This window comes from Paramormyrops kingsleyae, chromosome 21 (assembly GCF_048594095.1).
Source record: "Paramormyrops kingsleyae isolate MSU_618 chromosome 21, PKINGS_0.4, whole genome shotgun sequence".
NCBI classification, from domain to species: domain Eukaryota; kingdom Metazoa; phylum Chordata; class Actinopteri; order Osteoglossiformes; family Mormyridae; genus Paramormyrops; species Paramormyrops kingsleyae.
The window spans coordinates 12,937,683-12,957,524 of NC_132817.1; the positions used below are offsets into that span (position 1 = coordinate 12,937,683).

Consider the following 19,842-nt stretch of genomic DNA (forward strand, 5'->3'; position numbering starts at 1 on the left):
GGCTTCCTCATCATATCTTACAGTAATGGGAACCAAAACTCATTCAGTCCTCATATCATTCAATGAATAACTTTCATTAATTAAATTTCCAAAACTTGATGAAATTTTCTTTAAAAAGCATCCCATGGATGGAGTGAGTTTTGGAAATTTGCTCTCCAATTACAAGAGCTATCATCATGGGTGGAAAAGCTGTATTGTTCTGAAGGCACAGTAATGAGCAGGAGAGGAAAACAATGACAGGCGATTAATCCTTGCTTGGTGAAGGACTCACTCTAACTTGCTTTAATAGACATTTTTTAAAAAATAATACAACCAGAAAATATAGAAGGCTGGCTTGCTGAAATTGTAATCCTGTTTCAATTGCTCTTATTGTACATGTGACTGCAATCTTTCCATAACTAACTGCAGTAAAAGGAAACCTCCAAAGCTTTTACCCTTACTATGGTAGACTCCGCCCCCAATCTCCTCAGTGATTTGCTCCCCTGAACTACAGGTTCTCATCTATGTAGGGAATGTTGAGACCCTTCAAGGGACCTTGGACTGAATTGGATCGCTTGTGGTCCCCAGGAGCTTTGGGGACAGGGGGTTGATCTTGTGTCCTCTCCTCAGGTGTGGTCTTTTTCTGGTGCTTGGGGTCCTTCGGCTGCCTCTTGGACGCCAGAGAAGTGGAAGCCGGGTTTGTCGATGGCTCCACCTCAGACTGGCATGGTGTGGGCGTTGTTATCGGTGCTGTGGCTCCTGGCACAGAGTTCTAAACTGTAATTGGGCACCTCGATCACAGTGTCTCCCTAGCAAGCCCACCTCTGCTAGACCAATCCCTCATCACTGAAAAGACGCATGGACCCAAATTCATAGAATGAATAAACTCTCATTATGGATTAACCCTGCTATTTGCATTGGGACCCGTTTACTGGAAACAGTGCCATTACTGGGGTATATCAAATATTGGGGGCTTTAATAAAGATGAAGTATTCCTATCTTACAAACATCTTATACGACATTATGGTATGGCAAAGAACACTTTCAGAAATATTTACAGATAAGAGAACTCTACAAGTTATCAAATAAGAGGCGATTCATCCAATGTAAAAGAATGATATGGCAAAGGGAACTAGGGGGGGATAATCGCACCAGAAAAGTGGATGCAAATGATAACGTGGTAAATATGTGTGGGAAGCGAGGGGGATGTTTATACAGCACAAAATATTGCACAGGCATTATCAAACTCCACCACGGTTGTTTAGAATGAAACTGATGAATAATAATTTGTGTTGGGAATGCCAGACCGAAGTCGGAACCTTTTTACCCCCCGTGTGAGGACGCACTCGGACTTAACCATTCTGGGCAAAAATGCTAGAAGTCCTGAGCATAACAATTGCTTCCCATATTTATGCCTATTGGGAGGCAGATCACAAACACCAAAAACATCGAAAGAAAAATAGTCATTTACGAAGGTTGGCGTAATTACAGCTTCCAGGGTTATTTTGAGACACTGGAGATCAGCTTTTGCTCTGGCTGTAAGGAAATAGGCAGATGTAATGGTAGAAATAGCATCCTATGAATGTAGGATGGATTTTGGATATTGTGTGTGTGTGTGTATACATATATATACACACACACACACACACACACACACACACACATATATATATACACATACATACATACACACACACACACGAAGTGTTGAAGAGCCTGGTTAGATTTAATCCAATTTCTTTTCTTTCAATTTATTTAAATGTAGTGCTTGCTTCCGTTTCATTTTTATAAATTGTACCTATGCGCCCCTCTTTACCTATTTAACTATTATGTCTATATGTTGGACGTGGAACATGAATGCTCCTTATTATGGCTGGCAATTGCTATGCTTTTCCTGAAAAACAAAAAAATGTAATGGCAATATAAAAACAAGTATATCATGAACAACATACAATAAAAAAAGGCCTACTGACTACTGTCAGGTGCTAAAATCCACACTGATTCTTCCACAGGGGTCTCAGGATCCACGCTGTCCTGGTCCAAAGTGGGTGGTGTCAGCTCAGGCAGTGTGCAGGCTATCTCATCCCTGTGAGGGGAGTAGGGGGGTCAGAGCAGGGCCAATCAGCCTCCACAGCCATTGTGAATGGGGCAGGTACAGGTCTCACTTCTCCTGTTTGATGGACTTGATGCGCAACACCATCTTCTCCATCTCCGGGTCAGAATCGATTGAGTCTCTCCCGTGCTGCTTGTCCACTGGCGGCTTCAGCTGTGTCTCAGAAAACATGAGCGTCCTCAGTCACACGTCTCATGGCGGCCGGATCATGAGGGACATTTTGGTGGCTAACATAACCAACAGAAATGGGGACTGTCTGGCGCAAGGACCTATCTGGTCCTCTAAAACCCACACACAGTCCATGCTTTTGCTCTACCAGGAGCTGGAAGGGAGCAAACACATAGACTGTCTGTGGGTCCCCAAGGAACGGATTGGCAAACCCTCACCTAGTGGATTAGATGGATCCCATTAAATGTCCCACAACAAGCCACATTTTAACAGAGACCTCCGGCTCAGGGACTCACAGTGTTTTGCCTCCTCAGCTTCAGCTGCTTCATGGCCAGGGCTTCAGCAAACTCCAGCTGCTTCAGGTCCTTCAGCTTCTCCTTGTAGAGCCTCATCTGCTCATTGAGGAGGATCTCCAGACACCTGAGTAGGTGGTGAGAGTGGAGAAGCGGTGACATGACGGGGGCGCAATGTGGCTTACGGGCTGGTCCAGGCCTGGAGGGTAAGCGAGGCTTCTCACATGGTGGTCTTGCTCACGTCTGTCATGCTCTCAAGGGGGTTTGAGGTGTCAGGACTGCGCAGGATGCAGGGGGCGAAGATGATGGCCAGCGAGGTCGTCGACATCCGGTTGTGGGCCTCCTCCTTGGCCACCCTGAGGAGGAGAAGACCATCAGCACTTTAAAATGGAGAAGTGTAGTCCAACATTACAAGTCTGTGTGATGGGGTCCAGCGCACTGTCAGCGATACGCAGGAAGTGAGTACGGGGCTTGTGGGAGTTTTACTTACACAAAAATGTTCTGAGGCCAGAACAAAAAAATGATTGGTTAAGAGAGATAACCAATCAGATTGTATAGGAGGTGGGTCCAAGCAATTAGTAGAGGCAGGACCAACTAATCAGATGTCTTGTTGCTGGGACCCACCTCCTATAAAATCTGATTGGTTCTCTCTCTCTCTCTCTTTGTTATGCCCTCAGAACAATTTTGTGTAAGTAAAACTCCCATGAGCGAGCAAGGGCTGCCATCCCACCTGATCATGTGAAATATGAGCCTCTCTAGGGTGTTAAAGTTGGCTGGAGGGAGCCTGTCCAGCACTGTGTAAATGTCTTTCAGTCGTTCAGACATTTCTGGAAGCTCTGGGGGGGGGGTAATGGGAGAGATTGTTTCGTTAAATCCTTGGGTAAGGGTTAGGAAAACAGACCTCTCTGGCATGATTTAGAAGCAGCCAGGTCTTACCTACGGCGTGCAGGAAAGCGCTGTAGTGTGTGAACGTCATGAGGGGTTCGGGCAGCTCCCGGAGCCACTGTTTGATCAGGCCGGTGATGGTGTGGATGGGGTGCTCCTCCAGACTGACCGCCTGGGGGTCTGGAACGTGCACCCCAACGGCATCGTTACGGATACAGACATGAGCAAGTCCAGCTCCGAGAGGGCTTTCCCAGAAGGAGGACCAGTGCCGGCGGGCTCACCATTCTCCAGCTGCCGGTGCAGCTCCCTCATGCGGTTGGCGGCGCCGGACTTGCGGTAGATACCCTCCGTGTAGAGGCCGTTCAGCTCCACGTGCTCCAGCAGCATCGCCAGGATGATGGGCACCGTGTGGGTCGTGTTGGTCAGATAGCGCACATGCACGCCGAAGACATGGGAGCCGCCCGACTCTGCGTCCTGCGACATGACAACAGTCACATTGTAAGACGACGCGGCCTGATTGGTGGATGCCCCGGGACCGCCCATATATGGTGGGCGGAGCTTTGGAAAGGCTCACCTTCCTGGGGGCGTAGGTGGAACAGAACTTGATGATTCTCGACAGGCATTTCTTGTGGCACACCATTTTGCAGGCTGTGAGAAAAAGAGAAACAAATTGGAATCGAAGGGTTAGAAAGCTAAGTGGGCAGAGGAACGGGTGCAAATGGCCAGGTACTGCGCCGTGGGTGAAGCTCACAGCTGCACATGTAGGCCTTCTCCATGCCCCAGATGTAGGAGGTGCACTGGTCACATGACTGCATGATGTTCACCTGATAGGTGCTGAGCATATGGTCCATCCGGTGCTCTGTCTGCACAACAACAATAAAGTCAGGCTCTCTCAGCAGAGTCCCAGGGGCTCCTGGGGGTGTTCCACAAAATAGGATTTCTCAGTTAGCTGGATAATTTAAGCCAGAAGTCATGATAGCTTAGTTAAGAGCATTCCTATGGGACAGTCTTGACTTCTGACTTAAATCATCTGGCTAACTGAGAAATTTTGTGTTGTGGTTCTCATCTCCAGCGAGGACTGAGAGGTTTGGGTGAGAGGTACTCACCAAGAAGTTCTTGTCTCGCCTGTTCTTCTTCTCAGGCTGCAATACATGCGGATGTCAACCATGCAAGTGAAATGTCACACAGGCATGTACACACGCACACGCGCGCGCGCACGCGCACGCGCACACACACACACACACACCTGCTAGGTAACACTGCCCTGCAGATCCTGATAAGGACGGCGTACCTTTTCTGGGTCGGTCTCCTTCCTCTTCATTGCTGCTCGGACAAACCCGTCCAGCACAGACTGGAATAGGTTGACCACCATGTGTACCTCTGTCTTCTGCTTCTGGCCTGCCAAGCTTGTCACCTTGCTCTGGTAGCTTGTCATCAAGTCTTTGTAGCGACAACGAATGCAAGGATTCTGTTGGGGGGATGCAGAAATATTCCCAGCTTCATTGAGCTGCAGAGCAGAGACAGGCCCCCATCCCGTGTCCCCGTGGGCCATGTGGTGGATCCAGTTAGCCCACAGTGAGCCCACTGCAACACACCTCCACATATCACGGAATGAGGATTTGTAAATATTACAGTACCATGCAAAAGCATTAGGCAGCCAAAGAAAATGATGTTTATCTTCATGTTGATATAAAAATATGCCTGTCAAAGTGTGTCAACGCCAGTTCTGCTAAAATCACCCCAGTATTTCCAGCAATCATCCAGCACACCCATGGGTTTTTGACCACTAGCACACCTCATATAGTTAATCAATATATCATTGACTTTTTAATTAAATAAAAGTAATTACAAAAACATTTCTCTCGACTGCTACGACTTTCGCACAGTGCTGTATATGGAAGTGAAGATGTTTCTCACCCACCTTTACATATATGCTGTATATGGAAGTTTCTAAATCTGTTATCTTATTGTACTTCCCGTTACAAGAGGTCTGAGTAATTTTTGTTGCTTTTATAAAAATAGATACATGGTGGGGTGTGACAGACATGGGAGGGAGGGTCATGTGACCATACTGGGCATGCTGATTAACTCCAGCTGTCTCTCTTTCCACTAATTGGGTACAAATAACCATGTTGGCCCCAACCCCCCCCCCATGGTTTTCATTTTACCCCTCCCAGAAAGGGTTGCTTTTGATATTAAACTCTCTCCTTGTTTAGAAAGCGAGTTAAGTTCAAAGGACTAGGGGTACATTTCCCGAAAGCATAGTTGCTAACGACATTAGCAACTTGTATAATTGTAACCAGAAAACTGTACAGTCCCAACTATGCAAGTTGCTAACGGAAGCTTTTGAGAAACATACCCCAGGTCTTTAAGAGAAATGAAAGTAAGTGAAAATCACAGTAAACTAGGCATGACCCCGACTGTACCTCGCGCTGCAAAGGTCACTGGTTGTTCAGATAACTTTCTCGCACAGCTGTGCCAGCATTACTCTTACTCCGGCATGCATTATTGTCAGGTGTACAAAATATGGCTGTAAATGTGCCCATTGATTGGAAATTAAGTTTTCATTACCGTCGTATTTGCGAATGTTAGCTAGCCGAGGTAGTCGCTAAACGAAGAGAGGGTGTAGTTTGTGCCGTTAGCCCCACTCAGCCTGTCCAGTGAAAAGAAGGATCCCTTTCCCTGGCCCATGTCACACTGTTCCGTTCTGAAAGGTATTTTTAGTGTTATATAATTTTCAGTTCCCCTGGAAATTCAGATGTACAGTGCTTTGAGGGGTCTCCTTTCGTGTAAATGTTGGGAATCCTGATTGACTCTAAAAACAAGGCAATAAGAGGCTGTTCCCCGATGGTGACCCACAATGGATTGGTCTGAGTACCTGCAGGGAGTACATGCCCTTGATGTTATCCCGAAACTCCATTGTGGCCTTAATGAAGAGGACTTCCGTTAAGGACATATTCTTCCCACTTGAAAAGTCGTCCACCTACGCAAAGACAAAGATAGATGGTTGATGGGTATGACAAGGTTCATGCCACTTTTGTTCATGTTCATGCCCAATGCTGCGCAAGAAAATGGGAATCCCAAGCCACCTTAGTAGCCAGGAAGTCGTCAAGCTGCCGCAACTCATCACCGCTGGTGATCTCGCGGTCCAGACTGGCATTCCACTGCACAGACACCCTGGTGGCTCGGCTGATATGCACAGAATTCCGGTTGGCTCGTGGACGGGCGTGTTCTAAGCGAAATAAAGGATTCTTAAGCTACGACATTCCCAACTTGAAAAACCCGAGCAGCACCGCCCCTGAATCCTCACCTAGTCTGCTCGGTGGCTGGGTTGGGGTCACCTCCCCTTCATCTGACATCTGGGCTTCTTTATGCGGAAGCTTCTTTAGAATCTTCCTGAAGAACCCGGACCTGTTGAGGGAACCAGTGGAGGATGTTGCCAAACCCATAAATCTGCACTAAGGCTACAGGAGTTACACAGCTTGAACCCATAAATAGTTTAGACAGTTATTAAAAACCATGAGTGATGAAAGTCAAGAAACATCTGCTTGCAGATATTTGTTCCTCCCAAGTGCACTTGACTGAACCTGGTGAGCTGATCAGAACCAGAATCAGTGCTGAACCGGCACAATTTAACAATAAAGGGAGGTGTACTTCTCCGGGGTGGTGGGTGTCTGATGGCCCAGCGCCGTACGACTCGGACTCTCTCTGGTTCCTTGCTTCGGAGTGCTGAATTTTGACGTTTCAGTGGGTCCCTCGGGGATCTCCACAACTGGCTGAAATGAAAACGGGCGCAGGAAGTCATCCCGGCTGACATTTCTATGAATGAGCTCCATATTTTCATGTAAATCCTGGGCAATCCTTATGAAAAATACACGGCAAAAAAATATACCAGAGTACTCCAACATAGCACCAACTTCCCTTCTGGGTTATGACATTCCACATGCAGATTCCCAGCATTCCAGCCAGTCATTTGAATAACCAGACATCCTTCCCAGAAAGACCTCAAGGGAGCCAAAATGGCAGCACACATAACAATCAGATTCTGCTCACAGCACCACCACCAGAGCAACCCTCCCCCATCCACCTGCAAGAAACCTTTTGACCTTTTTTGCAGCTTGCAACTGAGAGCCATCAACAGACGGATATGAACAGTCTCAAGTCTACTCTGGGATGTACAAAGTGGTTATGAACTTCTTCCAGGGACTGGCTGGATGATGACTGTCAAGTGTCACTGCTAATTATGTAAAATAATGAGGAGTGATACAAGGGATTATTTGTTCTCTCTAAAGAGGTCAAGCTACTTCTGGAAGCCTTGGGTTAAGGGTCATGATTAAAATGAGGAGAGAAACCGGACAACCTGGTCTGCAGCTGAAAAATGACACTTTGTAGTTTGCATGCCGAGGACCTGAGATCCAGAGCAAGTCTATGATACGGCCTACAGACATTGTGCCAAAAAAGGTCAGAAACCACAAGGAACAGACTCCAGCCCTGACTCGAGGCTCCGAGATTCAAGGTGTCTGCCTCCTGGGTTTCCCTGCCGATCTCTGGGTCCATGTGCATGCAAGGCCCATGGGTACCAGCTGATACCTTCACCTGATGCTGGGTGTCAGGACTGTCCACCCGGGGGAGCAGGCCGGGGCTCATGGGGGGAAGTGGGAAGCTCCAATACTCCATGTCACCTATGTCCTCATTTTTGAGGGCACTGCGGACGTGGGCTAACCGCCGTTTGTGGTTGTGAAGCCGGACCTAGCCAGAGATTGGCACAGTGAAGACACACACGGCGCGAGAAGCCTTCCTCTACCCGAGGAAGACGAGGGTGTTACCTGGATAAGGGCCGCCGTATCCATTGCTATTGTGCTGTTTAGCTTTGGTGATGCCCCAACACAAAGCAAAAAACATTAAAAAACCCAACTGGTACTCGAACAAATACCTTTTGGATGGAGTCCGTTGCAGAGGGATTGAGGTTGGACACGTCGTCCAGGGAAACAGAGATCCGGCGGCTTCTGAAACAGCAAGAAGATGCATCAGAACACCTGCTGATCAGAAAAATGTTTTGCTGCAAGTTGAGGATGAAGGACACATGACAGAAGGAACCCGAGGAACTGCACGAGCGGAAGGTTTTAGACAGAAGCATGCAATGGCAGGTAGAAAACAGCATACAGGGAGCCCTTGTCCATGTCGAGTATTGGGTTTTGCGGCTGTAGGTCGCCGTTGTCCTGAAGTTTGCTGTCACTCCTGCGTTCTTTCCACTTCTCCGCCTTGTCTTTCAGCAGGGTGTGTTTGCTATACCTCTGCAGTGTGCCAGCAGTGTCCAGGTACAGGGAGTTGGGCCGTTCTTGCACACAGGGTGACCGCTTGATCTCCTCCTTTCTTCCTGCTTCCTCCTTTCCAGTAAGAAACGTGGAGGGTGGCTCATCCGGCTGCACACCTCCGATGCTCACCCCCGATGCTGTGCTGGTATCCTGGTTCCCTTGCTGACCCCGGTCCAGGCCTGACTGACCCCTTTTACTCTGTACGTCCTGGGTGCCAGATAATGGGATTTTCGTAATGTTCCTTCCCCCAGAAGCTGTACCTAGGTCAGCCTCCTGCTTCTGTCCCCCAGGAGAAACCTCTGACCCGCCTCTCCTCAGAAATTCTCTGGTCTCCAGCCTTTTCTCGCTTAACCTCCTCTCTGTGGAGTCCTGTTCACCCTCCCTGGACTGTAGGGCTTGTCCTTCTTCTAGATTCTTGTCCTTGCTTTGCTGATGCTGGAACCTGAGAACCACAGTTTAGTCAAACATCTCCTAGACTCTCGTAATGTCCAACCCTACAACACTAGCCACACGTTCTAAACTCACATCACGGCCTTCACGATGACAGCAGGGTGAACGGCTGTAGGCATGAGTGTAGCGCTGACCTACCTCTGTTGTCTACCCTTGGCCAGCATCTGCAAGTTCCGGAAGCTTTCCAGCTTTCGCAGGTACTGCTTCCTTTGGGTGGAACCCCTCCATAGCGCCTGGATCATGATAGCTGCCCTGTAGCGCTTCTCCTCCTGGTACCTACGCCAACAGCGCTGCAGCAGAGAGAAGTGGGTCATCGTCATTGCGTCAGGAGAAGTCTTCTCAGAGACCCCTGGCCATCGCTCTCTGTCCTTACCTGGATCGCAATAGCCGCCGCTTGTCTCTGCCTTCTCTCTTGTTGGGTGCGGAAGAAGTGCTGTACATAAATGATCTTGTCCAGAACCTTGTGGTTAAGAGCATCCTGAAGTTTCTGGCGTTCCGGCTCCTTCATGAATACCTAGAACAAAGGCGGCCTCGGTCAGGCTGAGACAGCCCCACGCAGGACCATTGCAAGTGACACGGATGGGGGCCAGACCTTGGTTCTCCCAATCTGATAGGTGCTGGGATTCAGGCCCATCTTCTGCAGCAGGTTGGCGATGTCCCTCTGCGGCGACGTCATGGTCTTCGGGAGCAGCAGCCGGAAATATCTGGCAAATTCCTTTTGCAGGGGAGCCAAAAATATCACATCAGGATAGATTGTCTTCTGTTCATTGTAACATTAAGATATTGGAGTGCGTGCCCCCCCCCCCTCCGCCGAAGCAGGCCAGCTGGCTCCGCCTACCTGGAAGGTATACTTGGCACTATATCCAGAGCGCTGGATTCGCACCGTCTCCAGCATGCCCGTGTAGCGTAGCTGCCGAAGCACCAACGTGTTGTCAAAGCACATCTCCTTCTGGAAGGACCAAGCAAGAGCTGGTGGTCAGGAGGACTCCACAAAGACATGCAGGGCACGGGCATAGCTACAGGGCTGAGCCCGTAGACCGGAAAGGATTAGCAGGTTTAACCTACAGAGGAGCCGCTGGGTATACTACAGCGAGGGATCCTAACATGGACTGCTGCACTGTTACTTCCAGGTAGATTAAACAAGTCAACTACTAAGGTCAGTCTAGCGCAAATAATTACACTGATTAAACGAGTAAAACAGTAGTAAACAGGAGCAGTGAGAACACCACTGAACCACCCACCATGCTGCCGTTGGAGCGGATGCAGCTGATGAAGAAAGGCTCGGCCTTCCCCAGTGACTCCATCAGCTTATTTAAGGAGGCCTGCAGAACAGAAGGCAGAGCTGAAGGGTTAAAAAGTCACATTGTGGGGGCAGGAGGGCATGACGGGCCCAGGGATACCTGGAACTGAGCCCCGATGCTGGGGGGCTTCTTTTTCTTGTTCTGGTGGAGGAGAGCCCAGGTGGAGCGGTCATGTAGAGTGAGGCTGACAATCATTTTCAATGAGGAGGAGGTAAGCAGGTTCTGGGGGGGGGGGGCAGAGAGGAACAGAGGGGCCGTCACACACGCACACAGAGCATTGGGTAAGCTTTGAGCAGCCTGAAGCCCTCAGACACACTCAGTACCCCCCCCCCACCCCCACCCACCCCAGGTGGCTTGGTTACCTTGGGGATGATCTGCTTATGACGAGCGGTCTTGCTGTTCCTGCGGGGAGGGGGACAGGGCGCAGTGAGGCAAAGCTGAGCAAGTGAGTTGAGGGTGTCTGTGTGTGTGTGTGTGTGTGTGTGTGTGTGTGTGTGTGTGTGTGTGTGTGTATCATGCATGCTGCTGTTTTTGCTGTTATAGTGAGGAATGGATTCCATGTGATAAGCTCTCCAGCCTGCCTGGGTCAGGGTGGCTGGACCTGGAGACTAGGGGGCTGGTGCCGTCCACACTGGTGCACATGCTATATCAGCTGCCTATCCTTGCCTATTTTAAGCATGTGGCATTACTGCAACAACCCCAGGCAGGAGTGGCTCCAGTAGCTGTGAGCATGCCGAGAGGGGTGTGGGCAGGCCTTAACTCAGTCACCGCCCCTCTCCCGCAGCACCACCCAGTGGATCACTTACTTCCTGCTCTCAAAGCTGGCGAAGATGTCTTCAAACACCTCAAGAGGGTGCTCCATCGAGCGATCGAAGGAGAACTCAACCAACGGGGTTTGGATACTGAGGAGGTAGAAAGGGAAAGTGTCATACGGTTAGCCGGCCACAGCAAGCCAAAGCTCAGACAGACGTGACATAACTTCCCGTGGAAGAAACGTAAACTGCACGTCCCTGTGCCTAAAGTTGGCTTGTGGTGTTGAGTCACCTGACCTCAGAAAAGCAGAAGCTACAGAAGGGAGTCTTCCAGGGTTCTGTTAACATGCGCTGCCCTGAATGTTTTCTCACCTGTATAACCTCTCCAGGGGGGTCATTGGAGAACGGATCTCCCCGAGCTTGGTGCGAGAGTTTCGCCGGAACAACTCTGATGGACGGCAGACACGAGAATCATTAGGGGGGTGGAAAAGGATCAGCTCAGGGCAGCTCAGCACAGGGACCCGACATACCTGCCGTCTTGGCGGCCCGACGGCGGGCAGCGTTGTTGAAGACGGCTAGACTGTAGACAGCGGCACGCAGGACCCCCCAGCGGAACACAGCGGCCGGGGAGGCGGCTATCAGCTGGCGAACGTAGGCGCGGTCGCTGCTGCGCAGGAGCGACATGATGTCTGCCCTCATGTGGTCCATGTTCTTCTCCCGGAAGTCCTGGGGAGCAGCCGGTGGGGGGGCACAAGGCAGAGGCCGAGCAGAACAGTCAACAGTCAGACAGTGGTCAAAAGCATGGTCACAAAACAGCCAGAACATGGTCAGAACACAGCTGAAGCACAGGTGCTCCACACCTTCCAAGCCCTGACAGTAACCAAGAGTAAAGAGTTTTTTCTCTAGTATCCCGCGCCCCCACCATCCCAACCTTCAGCTGGTATTTGACATTCCCGGCGAAGTGCCGAACGACAAAGGCAGGCTCCAGCACAGGCGTGGGGATGAAGTAGGGGTTGCCTTGATGCTGCTGTTTGAACTTGGCCAGCAGCGTTTTGTCAGTGGCGTGAGAGAAGCTGAAGACCAGAGAGGGCAAGATCATTATGGATCATCAGAGGCTCAAGGGTACAACAGCAGACACCCTTGCTGAGCCAGGTTCTGCAAGTGGAAGGCTGGCCCCGAGACTCACTTGCTCTCTTCGTCCAGCAGATGGAAGAGGCCAGTGGGCTTCTTGCTAATCAGATTGATGCACCCCACATTGTCAGTGTAGTCAATGTTGCTCCAGGAAATTCTCTCTGCTTGATACTCTTCCTGCAGGCATACATAGCCAATGGCCGAAACATTAAACCTTCATTACAGGGTAAAGCAAACGATCACCAGATGGAGCTCCAGGAGCGCTATCACCTCTTTGGCAGGCCAAACCAAACAATATCCATGTGATGCCCCAGGAGAACCATCACCTCCCTGACAGGCCAAACCAAAAGATCACCTGCTCCAGTTTGAAGAGGTGTTGGGTGAAGTAGTATTGAAGCTGCTCATTTGCGTAGTTTATGCAGAACTGCTCAAAACTGTTGTTCTCGAAGTCCTCAAATCCAAATATATCCAAGATTCCAACTGACAAGTGCTGCAAGAAAAAGGAAAGTATTCTCATAAAAGTGAAGTTACCATATGGACTGCAAGAAACCTGGTTTGGCCCACTGCAGCTCCTTACAGACTCTTCCAGATCCTTCTTGTTGAGTAGTGCGTGATTGATGCGTAAGACTATCCAGTCAAACAAGGCGCTGTACAAGGACTTGGCCATGGAGTCCCGGGCGGTGATGGCCTGAAAGGGGAGTGAGAACCACACCAGGCCTCAGTGCTATATCGTTAGCCACCGTTAGCCATGCCCAGTCACACTCGGTTAGCCGTAGCTAGCCACATCCGTCAGTCAAGGAACACAAGCCAGGACTCCTGGGCCTAGTGCCTAGTTCCAGGTGCAGGTGGTGGTTACGCACCTCAGCAATGCTGTAGGGCAGGATCAGTGTGTCGTTGGCCGTCACAGATTTCCTCTGGGTGAGGGCCTTCACCAGTAGGTCCTGCTTCACCTGTAGGAAGGGTACAGCAGCTCTGCTCAGCTCGACACTGTGCCCCCTTATCCCATTAAGGTAGCACGGAGGTCACCTAGCACCCACCTGGAGGAGGTTGGACAGGATCTCGAGCACTTCGGGGGGGCCTACTTCCAATCCCTCATCTCGCTCTGCTCCCTTCCGCTGGTAGGTCACATTTCCCAGGTACAGGATGGCAGAGAGCATTGCGAAGATTCTACGGTCGTAAAAACAGCCTCACATATACAGACCCATACATGTATTCTGAGTTCACATTCCAGGCTGTTTCTCCAGCTCGTCCCATGGCTCTGAGGCCAGCCACTGAGAGCCTTAAGGAAGACTGCCCTCCCCCACATTTCCCAGGAGTCTTTGACCCCTTCCCCCTGTGGACAGTGGCCACGGCGGAGCCCAAGCGAGGAGCCAGACACTCACTGCCTCTTGGTGGGGGGCAGGAACCCCACCATCTCCATTGCCTGCTGCAGCCTCCTGAACTCGTTACGGAGGTCCACCTCATCCTCCGCAAACATGCTCTCCTGCGGGGGAAACGCAGAGAGACCGTGACGCCCTGAGCTCACGCCGGGACCGGCTTGCGCTCCAGAACCTCCCTCGGGACTTGGGTACCTGCTTGAGGTAGACGTAGTCTTTGGGGTTCAGGAGTTTGAAGTTCCGCCGTTTCTCTTCAGATGCCCCGGCCAGGAGGTAGTAGAACACATGGTAGTTCCTATTGGCAGGGGTGCGGGGGGGGACTGGTTTGGTTTAAAGGCCTCACAGCCATGCTCCATACAGCCTGGCCTACTCACTGCTCCTTACCTCTCGTTCTTCTCCCTGGACACGAGTCGAGACTTCTCCAGAAGGTACTTCTGGACCACCGCCCTAGAAGAAAATTACATACAGCTATACCTGCAATTCAGGAACCCTAAGAAAAACAAAACCACTGAAAACTGACAGAAGGTGGATACACAAAACACACATCCCCACACAAATGATGAAACGTATCATTCCCATAATGCAATGCTTCCTCATCCCAGGCTCAGTGCTTGTGCAATCTGCCCAAAGATGGCGGTTCCTGTTGTGATTATAAATGCAGAGCCAAAACAGACATCTGTCTATCTCTCTATCTGCTCTGCAGCTGCTCCCCCCCCCCACCCTCCCCCACCCTGTGGCACTTACCCTCGCATTACACCGCTCTCCAGATAGTTCAGCTGAATGTACTTGCCAAAGCGGCTGGAGTTGTTGTTGTAAGCGGTCCTCGCGTTGCCGAACGCCTGTTGACGCGGTGAGGGAGAGATGCCTTGTGGTTATTCGCCATTTAACGACGGATGGAGATGGAGCCCACATTTCATTTCAGAGCTCAATCAGGACGCCATCCTGAGAGCAACGAGCACAGAGCTTCTCCTCGTTGCAGCCGGTGTGAGTTTCATCAAAAATTCTAATTACATAATTTACTGGTTTACTTTCAGGCCGGTAAAACCAAAACACCTATGAATAATATATTACCAGTACAGGGTGCAGTGTCAGGAGTGAACACACAGAATAAACGATAATCCTTAGCACTACTACTAGTGTTTCTTTGAACGCATTGCAATGGCAAGCAGCTGATCAGTGACCACTGAGCTCAAGCTTATTGGTAAGGCATCAGGACACCCCCCCCGGGGAGCCACACTGCAGCAGTGGTGTATCCAAGGGCGCCCCCAGGATGAGGCACGCAGGCACACTGAAGTTGTGACATCAGACTCAAAGATGTCATCAGGTGTCACAGCAGATAAAAAGCCCTGCCAAGGTGCTGTGGGCGGAGTGGTGGCTCTGAGTAGAGATCTGTACCAGCAACTGGAAGGTTACTGGTTCAAATCCCGTGAACGCCCAGACTAATTTTACTCCATTGGGCCCTTGAGCAAAGCCCTTAACCTACAATTCCTTCATCCTGGCTATGATGTTAATCTACATCCAGCCCTGGGAACAGGTCCTCCAATGTACAGTGAAAATTTGGAGGTGAGCAGGATTGCCACTCCACCTGCTCCATTTTGGACTAGCGTGGTGCTGAGGTATCGCCCCCCCGCATGGCCGCACTCAGGTTTTCATTCCTGAGGTGGTTTGTCGTGTGTTGGGTGTGGCAACGCACTGTAATCAGTGCACGCCCATTACCTCAAGGTGCTGCCCCACCTACCACTGCAATGACCCTCACTCACAGAGAGGAGGAAGCCCTCATTCCCAGATAAGAGGACGAGACCCTCTCTTCCAGAGTGTTATGCGGTGCACATAGTGATCCTATCTCTGTTCCTCACCCCAAAAGTGTTCCAGCTTGCACATGAAAGATGCCGGCATGCAGTCACAGGCCAAGACACGCTGGCATGCAGACATTCCCGCTTGTTGTGATAAGGCCCCCACGGCACCACGCTTCACCCATAATGCCTTGTGTACGGCTGCGTTGGTATGACTGGGCTCCCAGACCACCAGCACCCAGCTAATCATGTTCTGACATTGCACCTTTGGGTTTGGGAAAATCCTCGGGTTCCCACAGATCCTCTTCCCTGAACCTCGAGGGCCCCAGGCCCCCACATGCACATCCTGACAGTAAAATACCAGAGGACCTGCCAAACCTGCTCTATCGCTTTCCTTATTCAAGCCCAATAGGACACTGTGGGGTGGGCCCATCCTCTGTGCCAGCCAATGGGAAAGGCCGCCCGGGGCATGTGACCACACCCTGCAGCCACACATGCACACAAAAGGCAGCTCATGAACACAGCAGCACTGGAGTATAGAGGAGCGTTAAAGCAGGGGAACAGGGTACTGTGCTGGAAAATGGCAGCTGCATTTCCCCTCCTGGAGACAGGCAGTGTTTCATTTCTATGATAGACACACACTGGAGTCCCATCTGTGGCTCAAACAAGATCCTCATAACATGCCCATTATCAGGAAAAAGAGACCAGACAGGATTTTTGAGCAGACAGCCTTGTCAAAAGTAGCTACAGGCGACTACAGTTCCCATGAGCCCCAAGACACACACAAGCCCCATCCACATAGTACACTTACTATGTGGCTGTATACCTGCTTCCTATCCTCTCAAGCATCTCTGAAGTCCCCGCCCCTTGGGCCAGTCCTGTGCGGAGTATCACTTCTTTAAAAGCGAGCCTGCCTGCCATTACCACATGACCGACCCAGTGGGTGCATTGGCAGACACTATGGGGCCACACGGCGGACCCCTGCCCCTCTGCTATTCATTCTATTTAAGGCGGTTCTGCATCACACTGGCATTCCAAACAAGCCACTGCTTTGATTTCACCTTAAACAACTGGTGCAGGTCACCTGACCTGCATGCTGTTCTGACTAAGCTGCATTTTAAGTATGAAACAGAAACATTCTCCCAAGGTCCTCATGTGTGCAGAGTATGTCTGATTGTCATTTTACAGCAGACACTGGTGAGGCTCCCACCTCACAGCTGAGGCTGTAGAGATTTTGTGCAAACTCTTTCAAGTTTCCTGTTTTACTTATTCCCACCTTAGGATGGTCCCTCGCCAGTTCGGGAGCGCAGTCACAGACGGCCTGCGACGCTGCTTCCCCGAGCTCGTACGAGTCACACATCCTGCCTTTGCTTTCACTTCGGCTTTCTGTGCGAGTGACGTCAGAGCATCGCTACCATGGACGCAAATGTCATGTGACTGGCCCTACAGAGACCCGAGTGACCCCGTTCCTCCATTCCTTCCACACTGCCTCAGTCCTTCCCCTGGCTGACCCCCCCCCCCAGTCCCTGAGGTTTACCCCATTTTTTATATTACTGCTTTTATACATTTTATCACTTTTTTCTTTGTATTAACATTGTTGCTCCTTAACCTGTAGGAGGCGCTAAATCAAACAAAAAAAACAAAAAAAACAAAAAAAAAAAAACAGGAGCAGTACCTCCAGCACTGGCCCCGCCCCCAGGATGGTCTGCACCATCTGGCTGAGAGCACCCCTCTGGCTGAGCGCAGTCAAGCAGTGGATCAAGAAATTGGTGCTCTGCGTCTTGCCCGAGCCGCTCTCGCCGGAGATGAGCACACACTGGTTGTGGTGCCGCTGGAGCATGGCCCGGTAAGCCACATCGGCCACAGCGAACACGTGGGGCTCCAGCTCGCCCAGCGGTCGGCCCTCATACTCCTTCACGGACTTGGGGTTGTAGATGGGCAGGAACTTGAAAGGGTTGACAGCCACCAGCATGCTGCCAGCATAAGTGTAAATCTTCTGCTGACGGAAACGCATGCGCAACGCCGCCAGGATAGTGGTCTCTGACAGCACCGGCAGGTCGCACAGGTCGTCTACATCGTCACACTTCCAGAGCGCAAAGTAGTAGCCTTCAGCCTGCAGGTGACGCTCTTGCACCCTCTCTGGCCATAGCCGGACCCTCTCAGCTGGTGAGTCAGCGGGCTCCAGCAGCGACTCCACCCCTCCGACGTGCTGCACCTCTGCTAGCTGGTACCTTTCAGAGGGGTCAGCCCCCAGCTTCTCCAACACACGACGTACCACCACCTGCGCCGTGATCTGCCGGGAAATCCGCATAGTGCAGCAGGAGCCCCCCGCTTCCTCCAGGCTGGGGTAGACCTGGAGGAAGAAGGTCCTCTCATCCCCATTGGTGACGTTCATGGTGGCCTGCGGGTACGTCCCTCAGCATAACGTGTATCCCAGACGGGGTTCAGCACGAGCCACCTGGACAGAGAAGGGGACAGGTGAGAGAGGTCCATGCAGGGGGGACTGGAAGTCACCTACCTTGGCAAGGTGGTCTATGCCTCGGGGAGCTACAGAACAGACAAGTCTACAGAGCACACAGTCCCCTGCCCCCACGGGCAGACAGCCCCTCGCCAGAGGGATGGGAGCATCCGTGAAGCTTAACTCATGCCCATTTTAGGCATGAAGTCATCCTGCAAGCTCTCCACGTCTTAGGAAGGACGACTGCTTTCATTTGTTTCATGTCAGGCTTGGTGCCTAAACCCAGATCCCTGTGCCATTTCCAAAAGGTTGAATTGTCAGAATGATTCAGGTGACAGTATCTCTCAGGCAGAGCTGGGGGGGGGGGAAGCGTACACTACAAATGGATGGGTGATAATTTGCTTATGAAGTCAATTATTATTATATTACACATTACGACCAAATGTCAGCTGAGAATTCCACATGAGCAGTCGCTGGCTGGCTGTTCAATCCCGCCCTAAACACACACACACACACACACACACACACACACACACACACACAAAGTGTTTTCTCAAAAAGCCTCACCCAGGCAAGTCACACTACAGAAGACGAGCGCATTCCCAGTGACACGCACAGTTTCTGGTACATCATACGTGAAAGAAAGAAAGAAAGAAAGAAAGAAAGAAAATCATTTGACAGAAAAATCTGATCAATATCTGTTAGCAAATCTGAACAACTCAAACCGAACAGAAACCATATTCACACACTCCCCAACCCCAACCAGCCCAAACCAGAATTCCTCCAAACAGGAGGTGCGTGGGGAATCCAGCAACCTGCTGGGCAAGCCTCCACCTGCCCTGCTAACATGGAGGACAACACCTCCACCTGGATATCCATAGAAAACATTGAGAAAGAATCTGCGTCGGGGCACGGCCAAGAAGACGCGGCTCTCTCCTTCCATTAATCTACATACTGTCCTTACCTACATGTATTAACTCCGGAATAAGAAGCTATAAAGACCAATGCCTAATAAATAAAATATTTACGAACTGCTCACCTGCGCAGTGGTGCAATTGGTGACTAAGAAACTGCGAGACGCGACTTGATACCGCGGCGGGGAAATTGCTGCTTTCGGAATGGTTCCCAAGGGGCGGGTGGTCCCGACCCACACCCCTCAGCGGTAATCCCCCGGGAAGTGGCACTGCAGCCTGCGTATCATGCGCGGCGCAGCGCCTCCTGTCACTAACTGAACCTGCCTGAGACGCCACCGGACTTCCTGATCACGTCCCCGTCACTCAGCTTCAGCAGCTCTCCTTCTCATTACCTTGCCAGGTCTTCATGCGAAGTCGACGCGGAACAGGACTCAGCTCCGTCACCGTCCCCCGGGTTCGGGCGCCCCCTCGCCCTAGTGACACCGGCCCTGACCGCAGGCTGCGCGCCTCCGCCTGACAGCTTATTAACGTGCACTCCGCCGTTCGTGAACGTGACGAGCTCCAAAGGCACAGCAGTCAAAATGTAAATCTTTCAGTCGCTTTCAGGGCGCATCTGGATCGCCACCCGTCCTGGTCCGTCTCTAATTACTTCCTTTCTGGTTTTCTCGCCGATGGGGATGGGCAGGGTTAAGTCGCGTCGTACAGAGAAAAAGTTTCCTCTCCGAGGCGAAAGCGCCTTCAATCATAATTGGCAAATATACGTCACCTGTTTACTATTGACCAATCAGAACGGCGTGCGTGTAATATACGAAGAGAAAAGCAACACTCGATAAACTAACAATCGATTATAGGCTACTAGCGCCCCCAATAGCATGATGAGCGCATCGCGCCAGAATCGATAGCATGGAGTGGAC

General features: G+C 50.9%; 1 protein-coding gene across 5 annotated transcripts; it reads right to left on the reverse strand.

Annotated features, from left to right (window-relative positions):
• Positions 1-248: 248 nt before the first annotated feature.
• On the reverse strand, positions 249-19,657 carry myo9b (myosin IXB). 5 transcript variants are annotated; one of them, XM_072704086.1, is made up of 41 exons: positions 19,321-19,657; positions 17,232-18,014; positions 14,508-14,602; positions 14,148-14,210; positions 13,959-14,058; positions 13,770-13,870; positions 13,425-13,554; positions 13,248-13,337; positions 12,965-13,075; positions 12,743-12,877; positions 12,443-12,564; positions 12,188-12,329; positions 11,787-11,982; positions 11,629-11,704; positions 11,311-11,406; positions 10,867-10,906; positions 10,604-10,726; positions 10,445-10,525; positions 10,042-10,152; positions 9,796-9,918; positions 9,577-9,717; positions 9,342-9,493; positions 8,731-9,195; positions 8,372-8,444; positions 8,035-8,187; positions 7,093-7,214; positions 6,749-6,849; positions 6,528-6,670; positions 6,317-6,421; positions 4,730-4,906; positions 4,545-4,580; positions 4,190-4,301; positions 4,013-4,086; positions 3,720-3,912; positions 3,490-3,618; positions 3,284-3,389; positions 2,778-2,909; positions 2,557-2,680; positions 2,145-2,245; positions 1,953-2,065; positions 249-738 (listed from the first exon to the last, which is right to left on the reverse strand). In XM_072704086.1, exons 2-41 carry the CDS (start codon positions 17,949-17,951, stop codon positions 488-490), a joined length of 5,658 nt encoding a protein of 1,885 aa, XP_072560187.1. In that variant the 5' UTR covers positions 17,952-18,014; positions 19,321-19,657; the 3' UTR covers positions 249-487. The 5 variants fall into 5 exon arrangements, with proteins under 5 accessions (XP_072560187.1, XP_023674613.2, XP_072560186.1 ...); XM_023818845.2 differs by having other exon boundaries at positions 8,602-9,195; XM_072704085.1 differs by lacking the exon at positions 19,321-19,657 and adding an exon at positions 19,054-19,293 and having other exon boundaries at positions 8,602-9,195.
• Positions 19,658-19,842: the final 185 nt, after the last annotated feature.